General features: G+C 39.6%; 1 protein-coding gene across 1 annotated transcript in view; it reads left to right on the forward strand.

Annotated features, from left to right (window-relative positions):
• CLDN16 (claudin 16) overlaps positions 1–12,913 on the forward strand; it is a 56,555-nt gene extending 43,642 nt beyond the window's left edge. The window contains exons 4-5 of the mRNA XM_089680179.1: positions 1,848–2,039; positions 11,930–12,913. Of these exons, the coding sequence (XP_089536305.1) occupies positions 1,848–2,039; positions 11,930–12,063 (326 nt within the window). The 3' untranslated portion in view covers positions 12,064–12,913. The remainder of the gene's footprint in view (positions 1–1,847; positions 2,040–11,929) is intronic.
• Positions 12,914–13,678: the final 765 nt, after the last annotated feature.

A 13,678-nucleotide genomic window follows, 5' to 3' on the forward strand; every position in this document is an offset into this window, starting at 1 on the left:
TGTGGTTGTCTACTCGTAACCTTAATCTTCGGGTGCCCACACCCAAACTAGCTCCCCGTTTTGTCGGTCCTTTTCGCATTCTCCGCAAGGTGAATCCGGTGGCCTATGCCCTTGCCCTTCCACCTGGGATGCGGATCTCCAATATCTTTCATGTATCACTGTTGAAACCTCTGATCTGCAATCGCTTCACTACCTCTCTGCCTCGGCCCCGTCCCATTCGGGTTGACGGTCATGAGGAGTATGAGGTGAGCCGGATCCTGGACTCTCGATTGGTGCGCGGCCGATTACAGTTCCTGGTTCATTGGCGCGGTTATGGTCCCGAGGAGCGTTCCTGGGTTCCTTCTGCGGATGTCCATGCCCCTGCCCTCCTCCGCGCGTTTCATACCCGCTTTCCTCAGAAACCTTTTGTTGAGCCACAGAGGGGGAGGGGCTCTTGAGGAGGAGGTACTGTCAAGGTCCTACCTTTTCCCAGAGGTTATGTTACTCCATGTGCTGGCATCCATCTTGGATTTCTGCTGAGCATGATGGGAATCTTTTATGCCTTCAGGTCTCTGAGGTCCATCCCCCAGAGGGGTGTGGCTGAGTACATATAAGCCTGGGATCTGCACATGCTCTTTGCACTTGTGTCTTGTGTCTTGGTCTTGCTACAGCTCTGTGTATATGCTCGTGACTCTTCTGGTATTCTGACTCGGCTTGTGACTAAGACCATTCTCTGTGTTTCCCTTTGATCTGACCTTCCGTTGCTGAACCCGGCCCGTAACCTGTGATTCTCTGTCTACTGTTCTGTACTGTTTTGTCCCGTTGTTGTTGACCCGGCTTGTCTGACTACGCAATTGTCATTCTCACCAGCTACACGCCATTGGCGGCGGCCATTACCGCAGCCGGGGTGTCTTGGGGGCCACGACCTGGTTCCTGGCTGCGTCAAGTCCATCCCCACCATCAGGGGCCCTGGTGAAGGGCAGCCTGGGACTTAGACTCCGCGCCCTGAGGGACTTCGGTCTGTTGGTGGTGGTTGTCGTCAGCCAGTGCATTACCCTGCCACTAGGCCTACCTGTCCGTTCCACAGCCCTACCCTGACAGTTTTATAGCAGAAAGGAAAAAATATAGTTTTTTTCTTTCAAAATTGTCGTCTTTTTGTTTATAGCGTAAAAATTAAAAACCCCAGTAGCGTTCAAATACCACCAAAAAAAAGCTCTGCTTGTGTGAAAAAAAATATATAAATTTCATGTGGGTACAGTGTTTGATGACTGCGCAATTGTCAGTTACGTTATGCAATATAGCAAAAAATGGCCTTGTCAGGAAGGGGACAAAATCTTCCAGAGTGCAAGTGGTTAAGGTAAAAAAAAAACCAAACAAACCTTAGGCTTTAGAACCACTTTAAAATCTAGTCAGATATTAAAGGCACAAATGAACACAGCTCTGAAATCATTCATACATCATTAAATATTAACCTTAGTCCTTGATGCAATGACAGCTGACACTCTCTTCTGCTACCTATGTATGGGTGGGTCCTCAACTCCCTCATATTAGGATAATATGATTGTGGGGAAGGGGGGGTATCTGTTGGTGAGTAAAGTTCTAAAAAGAAGAAATCGGATGCAGGTGAACATTCTAACTATTTTCCGTTTCATTATTAAGATGTCAAATACCTAATATTACAACAGAACCCTAAAACTCTGGCTGACACGTTTATATTAAAAGAGTATGTTGATCACCAAACCTTATATTTAAAAAAAATGATTGTATAAAATGATAGCCTATCAGTAATATAGGTTTATATTTAATAGTAATTTTGATCGTAAATAGTAATAGTAAATAGTAAATGATCTATGTGCTTGTTCCAACAGGTGTCCCTGGGATCATTGGCTCAGTGTGGTATGCAATAGATGTTTATGTGGAACGCTCAAGTTTAGTAATGCACGATGTCTTCCTTGGAATCCAGTACAAGTTTGGTTGGTCTTGCTGGCTTGGAATGATTGGATCGCTGGGATGTTTTTTATGTGGTGCTCTGCTCATATCTTGTCATTATCTTTTTCAAGGTGAACATTTGAAGTTCAATATTTATACATTCTTTAGTGTTCACACAGAGGAAATACATAGTTTTAATGGCAATGTTAAGATAAGTGCTTTTATACTTGAATTGTATCTGTCTATTTTGTTAGTATTATAAGAACTTCTCAGTTTAAATAAGATAGTTATTAGTTCAATTTAACTGCATAATGACCGCCCACAGTACATTTACTGCTGCAGGGCGGCCCCTGTGTGCAAAATCTGGTGCCCCGATTTGATCCACGAGGGATCATCAATTTAGGCCAGTGATGTCCGGCCCAAGTCAGATAATCGATCCCTGTCCTATCCTGCCTTGTGTTGACAGTTACACAGGACAGAAAGTGATGAAATCTTCTTTCTCTGGGCACATTCCATCCCACAGAGAGAAGAATCAACATGAACTGTGAGTAAAAGCACTACACAATTACAGTTATGAACAGGAGCCAGGCGCTGTGTAGTTTTGTGATAGAAATAATACACCTTGTATGGAGGTGTGTCTTTAATAAGTCATATGGTAAAACAATAATAAATAACCAGCCTGTGGCTTTAGGAAGCCAGGTTCCAAGATGGACGGCCCGTCCGCTCAGAGGGAAGCAGTGGAGTAGAATGCCTGTCAGTGCAGGGACCACGTTTACCCGACGTCCCAGCGTCCTGGATGACGTCACCACGATGTGGAGAGACAGAGGGGGGGAACTCTTGCTGGAGCCGCAGCTTTAGAAGGAAGAGGCCGGTTGCTGGGACAACATGTTTCGGCCGATTGCTGGACTTTTCACAGACTTGACAAAGCGCATGCGCGCGAAACATGTTGTCCCAGCAACCGGCCTCTTCCTTCTAAAGCTGCGGCTCCAGCAAGAGTTCCCCCCCTCTGTCTTTCCACATCGTGGTGACGTCATCCAGGACGCTGGGACGTCGGGTAAACGTGGTCCCTGCACTGACAGGCATTCTACTCCACTGCTTCCCTCTGAGCGGACGGGCCGTCCATCTTGGAACCTGGCTTCCTAAAGCCACAGGCTGGTTATTTATTATTGTTTTACCATATGACTTATTAAAGACACACCTCCATACAAGGTGTATTATTTCTATCACAAAACTACACAGCGCCTGGCTCCTGTTCATACCTCCCACAAACCGATGTGTTTTTACCATGGCAGCAGTGAGTTTTTTCCCCACCAATCATAGTTGACATATACCATTCACTTATTTCCTTTGGGACACATCTGTGCGCTTTTATCCAGACCGTTCTTCACAATTACAGTTAGAACACTCTAGGACACATTTAACCCCTTGATCCCCCCCCCCCCCCCGTTAACCCCTTTACTGCCCTGTCACCAGTGTCATTAGTACAGTGTACAGATTTTTTGCTGATCACTGTATTAGTGTCACTGGTGACTTCAGATAGCGTTAGCGTAAGTTAGCGCCCCTCCCAGATAGCGTCAGATTGCCCGTTAGTACAACAGTAATCACATTTAACCCCTTGATTGCCAGGAATATGCACACATACACAATAAACCTCCATTGCTAGTATAGTGTCTGAACGGATCAATATCTTTGATCAGATCAGCACTATACCAGCGTTCACATTAGTATAGCGTCCCCAAATACCCAAATATGCAGCGTTAGCGTGATCAGCCCCGGCACCTGCCAGCACCTGTATTAAGCCTCTACGCTTATCCCCCCCTTCTCCCCCATCAAGTACAGTGTCAGTAGGTCACTGTCACTTGATACATTGCACACAAAATCGCAGTGTTCGCTGAAACAAAAAATAAAAAGCGCATAGGTGATCAAATACCACTGAAAGAAAGCTCTATTTGTGTGAAAAAAGGACATACATTTCATTATGTACAGCATTGCATGACCGCACAATTGTCAGTTAACCTAGTGCAGTGCTGTATAGCAAAAAATGTCGTAAATTGCAGTATCTATACCATAGTTTGTAGATGCTATAACTTTCACACAAAGCAATCAATATACACTTATTGGGATTTTTTTTACTAAAAACATGTAGCAGAATACATTTTGGCCTAAATTTATGACTAACTTTGAGTTTACTATATATTTTTTATAGCCGAAAGTAAAAAAATATTGTTTTTTCTCAAAATTTTCGGTCTTTTTTGTTTATAGCGCAAAAAAATAAAAAGCACACAGGTGATCAAATACCACTGAAAGAAAGCTCTATTTGTGTGAAAAAAAGGACATAAATTTCATTTGGGTACAGAATTGCATGACTGTGCAATTATCAGTTGAAATAGTGCAGCGCCGAATAGCAAAAAAAAAGGCCTGGTCATTAAGGGGGGTAAATCCTCAGGATGGCAAGTGGTTAATATACCATTTTCAATAACTTTGCCAAAATGTAATTTTTAGAGTTCTAAAGCTTTAAACCTCCCAGATCTCTGGTTATAGTCTAGGGCTAGGCTATGATGTCTATTTGGGGAATTCCCCAGATGTAATATATCTTTGTTCTACATTCATAATAACCACCTTCTAAAACCTTCATTACTCCTAATATAACATTACTTCTCAATACAGACTTTTTAGATGTTTGTCAATCTTCCCCACCATGACATCGTTACAATGACTAAAGGAAAGAAAAGCATAATATGAGAAAGATAATCTAAAATGGACACCATAGGACTAACCATCTAGCACAGGAGGATCCAGATATTTTTATAGAGGATGATGATTCTGAAAAAGCCATTTGGAATAACTTGTGAGCCACAGCTTTCCAAATATCAGTTGTTAAGGGGAACTCAGCATAGAGCAGAATTTAATTATAAAGTAACTCCATTAACCCCTTGCCCTCCAGAGGATTTACCCCCCTTCCTGACCAGGCCATTTTTTACATTACGACACTGTGTTACTTTAACTGACAATTGCACGGTCATGCAGCGCTGCACCCAAATTAAATTTACTTCCTTTTTTCTCAAAAATATAGCTTTCTTTTGGTGGTATTTGATTGCCTGTGCATTTTTTTTTCGCGCTATTAACAAAAATAGCAAATTTTGCAAAAAAAATAATATATTTTTGACTTTTTGCTATTAAACATGTCCAGAAAAAAAATTAAAATATCAAACTTCGTCATAAATTTAGTCCAAAATGTATTCTGGTACATGTCTTTGCTAAAAATAAAAACCCAATACATGTACAGTATTTGGTTTACGTGAAAGTTATAGCATTTACAACTTTTTTACTAGTAATGGCAGCGATCAGCAACTTATAGTGGGACTTCAGGACTGCGGCAGGCATTCTGACACTGGGGGGGAAACTGACTTGGTATCACTGACATCCCCAGTGACACCAATACAGTGATCAGTGCTAATAAAAAGCACTGACACTGTACTAATGACGCTGGTCAGGAATGGGTTAACATGTGGGGCGATCAAAGGGTTAACTGTGTGCTGTTTTACTATGGGGGCTGTGTGTGTGTTTCACTGTAAGTACACTGCTTTGTATGACTCTGCTATGCAGAGCCATACAAAGCAGTGTGCATGAGCTGACAGGGGAAAGATCTGTATTGTTTACATACAGGTCTCTCCCCCGTTGGAAATCCTCGGAGTTTGCCGGGTGCTGGTGGAGAATCACCAGCCAGGACCGGGTGATTGACAGCTGAGGCCGTGAATGGCCCTATCCAGAGCTGCAAGATCATGTATATATGCACCTCTCATTAGATATAAATAGAGGCTATCATTTTGCTATTACCCTCCTAGTTTCCTCTTAGATTGTAAGCTCTAATGAACAGGGCCCTCTGATTCCTACCATTATTAATTTTGACATCAAATTTCAATTTAGTTTAAGTTATAGTCTTTTGACTAAAATGCCATTTAAGTTTTAGTCATATATTATTCATCGGAATTGTTTTAGTTTTAGTCATATTTTAGTTGACTAAAATCTCCAGTACATTTTACTCAACTAAAATCTCCAGTACTCTATCAGCAAGCTGTATTGGCTGAGAGACGCAGGCTCCCTCTGACTGCCTGCTGCCTTGGAGTTCTGGAACAATACCCTGCATACCACAAAAGAGGAACTCCACAGTCGGATTCATGTCTGTCTGGATGTGACGTGGTGTTTCCTCTTCCAGCAAGGTAGCAGTGCTTAGCACTGTGTAAAATAACAGCCTCCCCAGACCATCCAGTTCTTTGCCCTATGCAGTCCCTCACTCCCATTTACTTCCCCATCTACACTTGTAGTCTGGCATTACAGCCGATAGAGTTTACAGTTTTTCTGTTTGCACTTCTGTTTCTCAAAAAGCAATATTTTTATTTGCTTATGTAACTTGGTTTTATTTATAAAAACGCTATACAGTATATCACAACACCTAAATCTGTGTCTGTAGTCCATGTTCAAACCTTAATACCATAAATAATAACATGTTATTATTTTTTTACTCCAGGAGTATACAATGAGTTTGGAAATTATAGAGAAATGCTTAAATAATGCATTACAATTTAATTAAACCCATTAGATTTTAGTTGACTATAATGTACCGGAGATTTTAATCGACCAACTAAAAATTGGAATTGATTTTTGTCATAGTTTTCATCAATTAAGTTAATACTAATTTTATTTTTGTTTAGTTTTCATCAGTGCAAACATGCAGCTGACGAAAACTATGCCGAAAATATTTTTGTCAACAAAAGTAAACTGATTCCTGTTGTATTAACTGTATTGTCATTGTACTGTCTGCCTTAAAGTTGTTAATCATTGTGTAAACTGTTGGTACTATATAAATCCTGTATTATAACAATAATAACAATAATAATAGTTGCCTGGCCGTGAAGCTACCCTTTTGGCTTTATTTTCTTGAATTAATGACCCAGAACAAGTATGAAGATAAGGACTTTGAGGTCTTTTGTTTATGTCCTTCATCTACATACTTTTGTTCAATGATTTAGAAAGTATTGCAGCCAGGGGATCAGCAACAGTCAAGCAACTAGAATTTTCTGAAAGAGGTCAGTAATAGTAACCACTATAATACACTGTTAGGTTTAATATAAAACAAAAACAGATTTCTGTGTTATGACCCATATGTCATATGTATATATGTTTTTTATTAATAGCTAAGATATTAATTCTATCACAATACGACTCTTCCAAAGTGATCCTGAAAGTAGTTTAGAAATAAGACTAGATGTGTAAAAGAACAGGGTAAATATTTATTTTTCCTGTGGCCTGTGCCACAGAACACCACCTCAATCCGGAATAATCATCTGATAAAATCTGAAGGGAAAATGATATTTCCAGGAGTGTCAGTCTCTGGGGTCCTCCACAGCTTTTATTAGTTGTTCTTTTGGACCTCCAAATCCTTATTCAGTAATGCTTGGAGGCCAGCAGAACTACAACAGACCAAGGAGATTAACACATGGGTATCAGTTTCCCTTTGGACTTTATTTTCCAGGTATGGTTTTATTTCAAAATAGTTGTGTGTCCTATAGCCATGATGCTTTTGAAAGGTACTTTTGTGGGGAAAAATACAGCAAATAAAATGGAAATTATAACATATGCAATTGCTACATACGCCATATTGTAATTTAATGTTAAACAAATTCCATTTCCCTTTCAATCTGTATCCACTTCAATTTTCTGTTAAATTCAATGCAATATGGCAGCTTGGACTGTTGGTGAACAGAATTCAAAAATGTAATTTCCTGATTGTGTGATTGGCTCACTGATTTTCCCAAATCTTTACACTAGGATACAAGTCAGATTTTAGGCATCTACTGCGACAAAAAAGATTATTTTTGGTGAGATACTCCCCAACGGTTAATTACTTCTAAAGGGATGCAGATACTGCAACTTATCTTATTAGAGCACTGAGAGTGCCCCAGATGATTATGATGAACCAGATCCTCCTTTTCAGAATACATCTGCAAAGGACATGGTCAAACAAACTGCTATTTTTTTAGAACTGAAAAAATTGGAATTTGCTACAAAGTTTGGTAAAATCTTTGCAATGTACACCGATTACCCAGAAGGGATTGTTTTTGGAATGGAGTTACTCTTTAAGCTCCTAAGTTTATGATAAAGTAATATCAACACTTTTCAAATATATATTTTTGGCGTGTCATCAATAATCTTCAGATATAAATACTGACATCATTACTTACCAAATAAACATGTTTCATATTTTCAACTATATAAATACATTTTCATGTATGAATTATGTTAAAGCATAATTTTACGTACAAGCTGTGTTGAAATATATCTTTATATACAAGTCATGGTGGAGTTCATACTTCTGTAATATTACCTACTGGTGCTGCCAGTTGCCTTGATAAATGCTGGACTGGACTTGATATACAGCATACTGATAACCTTTGCCCATGCATTATTCACACCATTTCTCTGTGACTGTTCAGGAAAGTGTTTCCTGTCAATGTTTAGAGTCTTGTTTACTAAGATTATTTTTCAAAAATCCATATAACATTACTAAGATAAATATCTTTCAGCATGATTGCTGTTTTTGACAAGCAGTACGGAGTAGCAAAGGTAGATATGGTTGCATTGATTTTAAATTTTGTCAGGTTCCATGTTTCAGCAATGCCTAAACATTCTCTATATTTCTAGTAAGCAATTATGTCTCTGCCTTAAAAAAAAACGTGGAGGCATCTAATTACAATGACTTCACAGAATAATGTTAAATTTAAATAATAGCTCTATAATATATTCTGTCACAAGTCAGCCAATTTTGTTTGTTGTGACATTTAGGACACCAAGACAGCAAGTTAATTACAATTCCTGCTATCTTTGTTTTGGCAATGCTCTTTTAAAGTGATCTACTGTCCCCCTTGGCTGCAAAAGATGAGTAATAATTGGTACTTCTCAGTATAGAAAATTAACTCACTCCTCTTTCTTTCATGAGAGTGCTGCTGCTTAAGCACCCAATGCTGTCATATAGGAGTGTAGAGATGTCTTCGTCTTTTGGTGAGTGGTCCTTCACAATATCAAGCCTAAAGTGTCTTTTCAGCCAAAACATATTTCTTAGTTTTGAATTGAATGGGGAAGGGTTAGAACCCTTGTCAGATTTTTCTTGCTATCCAGAACTCTGTTAAAGAAAATGTAAACCCAACATATCATATACCTGATACAGTATGCACCTGCTGTATCATGTACTTGTATGAAAAAAGTATCCTGTTCTCTTTGTAATGCTTCCTATGTGTGAAATCCCTGGTGTTCCTGCCAGTCCCTCTGCTTTTCTAATAAAAACTGATCACACAAAGCAGGAGAACACACCATGGTCAGTTTTCTAGCTGTGGTGGGAACTCAGCCTTCTCTCCTCCAATAATTAGACTTCTACCAACACCCTGCCCCCAATCCCTCCAATCCTCTCTGTACAGCCTTATCACTGGGAGGCTCAGTCTGCTGCTGTTTCTCCTCCCCCAGCTCTTTTGCAGCTGGAAACAGAGGCTATGTGATCACTTATAAAAAAGGGGAAAGAGGTATTTATAATGTTTATTATATCTTTACACAAATGTTTTGCCTTTCATTTCTATTTTAAACTGAACTGGTTGTTTTACAAGGTGAGGGTTTACAATCACTTTAAGGCTTGTGTTGTTTGAAAGTTTGTGAGGCATTAAGTCACCTCCCTGTTTTAGCCCATAAAAACTCACAGCACCGTATGCCACCATGTGCATTGCATGCAATTGTGGAATGGTCCTATTTAGTTGAATGGGTTGGGTGCTTACCACGCCATAATGCAAAGTGGCATCCATACACCACCATCCGCTGCCTTTCTAACAGGAGGATGTGATGAAAACACATCCCAGCCTCATGTTTTTATGGCCCCTCTTTTTACAGCCCCCCAATTGGAAGTTTAAACAAAGCCTTATAGAGATTTATGCATGCCATAGACGGGGAGAAAAACGGCTGATTTTTCTTTAAAAAAACGAAAAATCGGTCGTTCAAGTGGCCGACGTTAACAGCAATGGTAAAAAAAATCGGCCGATTTTCATCCCGTTTACAGCCGGCAAAAGTGTCCCTGCAGAGTGCTCCGCTATTTCTTTGACAGTTCTTTGACATTTATAGCGGTTGCAACAATGTATCTATTTGTATCCATTTAGGATACAGATGTTTTTATTCGGAAACAAATAGATACAATGTTGCAACCGCTGTAAATGTCAAGGAACTGTCAAAGAAGTAGCGGAGCTCTCTGCAGGGACACTTTTTGCCGGTCTGGAATTCCTCTTATTTTTCATCCTCTTCTTCTTCTTCTTCATCCTCTTCTTCTTCTTCTTCTCCTTCTTCATCATCATCCTCTTCTTCTTCTTCTTCTTCTTCTTCCTCTTCATCTTCTTCTTCTTCCTCTTCTTCTTCCTCTTCTTCTTCCTCTTCTTCTTCTTCATCATCATCATCCTCTTCTTCTTGTTCTTCTTCATCCTCTTTATCTTCTTCCTCTTCTTCTTCCTCTTCTTCATCATCATCATCCTCTTCTTCTTCGTCCTCTTCTTCATCCTCTTCTTATTCATCATCATCATCATCTTCTTCTTCATCCTCTTCTTCATCTGCTTCTTCTTCTCCTTCTTCATCATCATCCTCTTCTTCTTCTTCATCCTCTTCATCTTCTTCTTCATCCTCTTCTTCTTCTTCTTCTTCATCCTCTTCTTCTTCATCCTCTTCTTCTTCTTCTTCATCCTCTTCTTCTTCTTCTTCATCCTCTTCTTCTTCCTCTTTTTCTTCTTCTTTTTCTTCTTCATCCTCTTCTTCATCCTCTTCTTCTTCCTCTTCCTCTTCTTCTTCTTCTTCATCCTCTTCTGCTTCCTCTTCCTCTTCTTCTTCTTTTTGTCTTCCTCTTGCAGGTCACTGCTCATGCGCAGATTTTTTTATTGGTAAAAAATCGGCCGATTTGCCCATCATTGCCACGAAAATCAGCCGATCGGCAAAATCGGCCGATTTTTTTCCAACTTTACCGATAAAAAAAATCTGCCAAAATTCCGAAAAACGGCAGAACAAATAGGCCACTAACGATCCAAAAATCGGCCGATTTTATTTTCGGCCAAAAAATCGGCCGATTTTCGACCCATCTATGGCCTGCATTACCCTCACTTTCTGACCTAGTGATAATATTTTACCAGACACAAAGATGTTATGTACTAAAGTTGAAGAGTGCACAATTAGGCTCACTTCTGCCTAGAAACCAATCAGCTTCTAACCTCAGCTTGTTCAATTAAGCTTTGGCAATAAAACCTGGAAGCTGATTGGTTTCTAGGCAGAAGGGAGCCTGATTTTGCACTCTCCAGCTTTGGCAAATAAACCCCAAAATGCGGGCAAGAAAATGAGAGCAACAGAAATAGTAGAGTAGAGGAAGGCTATACTCTATAAGATTTTTCCTTCTGTCTGTGTTCCTGTTGCAGATTCTCCTTACTTCCTGTCTTGTAAAACCTTTAGCTTTGGTTCACACTGATGCGCATTTTCATGCAATGTGACCATTCAAATCGCATGACAAATCATATCTAATGATCGGCAATGGAACTGTTCTAATTGGTGCAACTCCGACGAAGATAGATAAGTAGTTCCTGCACTACTTTTGCATATTTGGGGTGCAACTTGCATAGACATCTGTGCATGAAGTTCCACAGATGTCTGTGAAGTCGCACTGCCATCCGACTTTGGAACGATTCAAAGTTGGTTCCAGCATGAACCAGGGCTCAATAGCAGGATAGGAAACAAGAGTATCTTCTCTAACGGAGCCTCAGATAGTAGTTGACACTCAACAGCAGTTCTAACACCTCCTCACTCATTCCAGAGCAAGAAAAAAAGTTGTTGGCTAGACATAAACTTTAAACAGTTCCTCCTCTTTCTTGCCATGAATGGACAAAGCACATGTTCACTTTTTGACTGTGACCAGATTCCCATTATTTCTATTTTTATTATTTATTTTTCCTTTCAGAAGGAAGATACAACAGAAGCCAATCATATTATTCTAGGAAGAATTATTTTCGTGCAAGAAGTTCAATGGGCAAGCTTTATTCTCCTCCACTAACAGAAACTGCTAAGATGTATGCTATGGGTACACGAGTGTAAATGCAGCCATGTTCACTAGTCATGTATTTGTCTTTTTAAAGCAGCATGATGCTCAGGCAGGCCGGCGTACAGCAATAAGGTGCCAGTCTACTGCATCTGGAAAACAGAAGAGAGAAGATCATAGTCTGCCCTTGACTTTTGCACTGTGTTGTGAAGAAAAATTACTTGAAAGTGGAAAGCAATTATAGAAAATTGTAGTGTAATGATTGACGCATTGATATAACCCCATGGACATAGTCATTATTCCCAATGGTTGGTGCTTGTGCAGACTCTACAGTCCCTAAGCAAAATGTAAAAATTGCTTAAACTTGGGCAGGTCAGGTTTATGTAAGATGGGAGAAATCTGCATTTGAGGCTTCTTGCGAGTATCATATTGACATAGTATGAAACTGAATGGGTTGCTTCACTAAAGGCAAATAGACTGTTCACTTTGCAGGTGCAGTTGTACTCTGCAAGGGACTTTTCCCCAGAACTTAATGAAGGAGGTGAAGCTCTGCTGACTTCCATCATGCAGTCATGTGCAAGCAAAAAAGTTTTTTTTTAAATTTTCCTTGCACATGATATGATTGGGTATACTTTGCAAAGTGAATTTCACCGCATTCACTAAGCTCTGGGGAATATTCACTTGCAGAGTGCAATTTACCTTGTAAAGTAAACAGCCCATTTGCCTTTAGTAACTCAACCCCAATATGCCCTATATATATTTTGAAGAGTACATTTTTGACAGGAGGTGTTATGATGATAAAGTAACAAAATATGCTCTGTTGTGAAATATCATTTATCATGTTACTAATCATGTAGTACACAGCTACTCCCTGATAGAATATTAATAAAGCCTGTCAGTATTTGAGCTCTTCTTTTTCTCTGTGTGGTCAGTCTTTCTCATTTTTTCCACTGATGATTTGGTACACACAATATTAATCAGTTTAAAATACAATAATCCTTCAAGTTCTCATAATCCCCTGCACATCAGACATATTGGGTGAATTAAAAAGTGGGGGAGGCATGTTCTCAATGCCCAAACCATCCACTTAGCTTCTATCTGTCATTAGAAAATGAAAATTGAAAAGCTGATCTCCAGTTGAGAAAAAGCTGTAACAAAGTTGAAGCAAACTTTGACTCGGTCACCTTTTATTATTGCCCCCACATTGTAACACAGTAATAATTCTTGCCCTGACCGCCTAAATAGGATTAAAAGTAGTATGAAAGATTTATTTTCACAAAAAAAGTGGAGGCGGAGTTTCAACAGCACATAAAGCGCAGGCACACTTTAGGCACAACCAACACACACATACATGCACACACAAATACACACACACTTGCAGATTTGTAAAAAGTTTTTTCACTCATCACTCTTTCCATTTACACGGGTAAATCCAGTAAACCAATAGATCTAAATTACTAAGAAATACAGAGCTTGAGTTTGGCTAAGATTTAGTCAGAAGCTGCACAAACACAAAGGGGCGGGGATGCATGTGACACCATAGACCCAATATGGTCCCATGGCCATACTAGGTCGGTGGCTTTGTGTTTTTCACATACATTTGTTTGACGTGGGAAGTTTTTGTTTTTTTATTCCATTTATTTATTTACCCTTTGGGTTGGATATTCGGGA

Source organism: Staurois parvus, unplaced genomic scaffold (assembly GCF_062004578.1).
Source record: "Staurois parvus isolate SC_StPar_1 unplaced genomic scaffold, SC_StPar_1.0 ptg000235l, whole genome shotgun sequence".
Taxonomy (NCBI): domain Eukaryota; kingdom Metazoa; phylum Chordata; class Amphibia; order Anura; family Ranidae; genus Staurois; species Staurois parvus.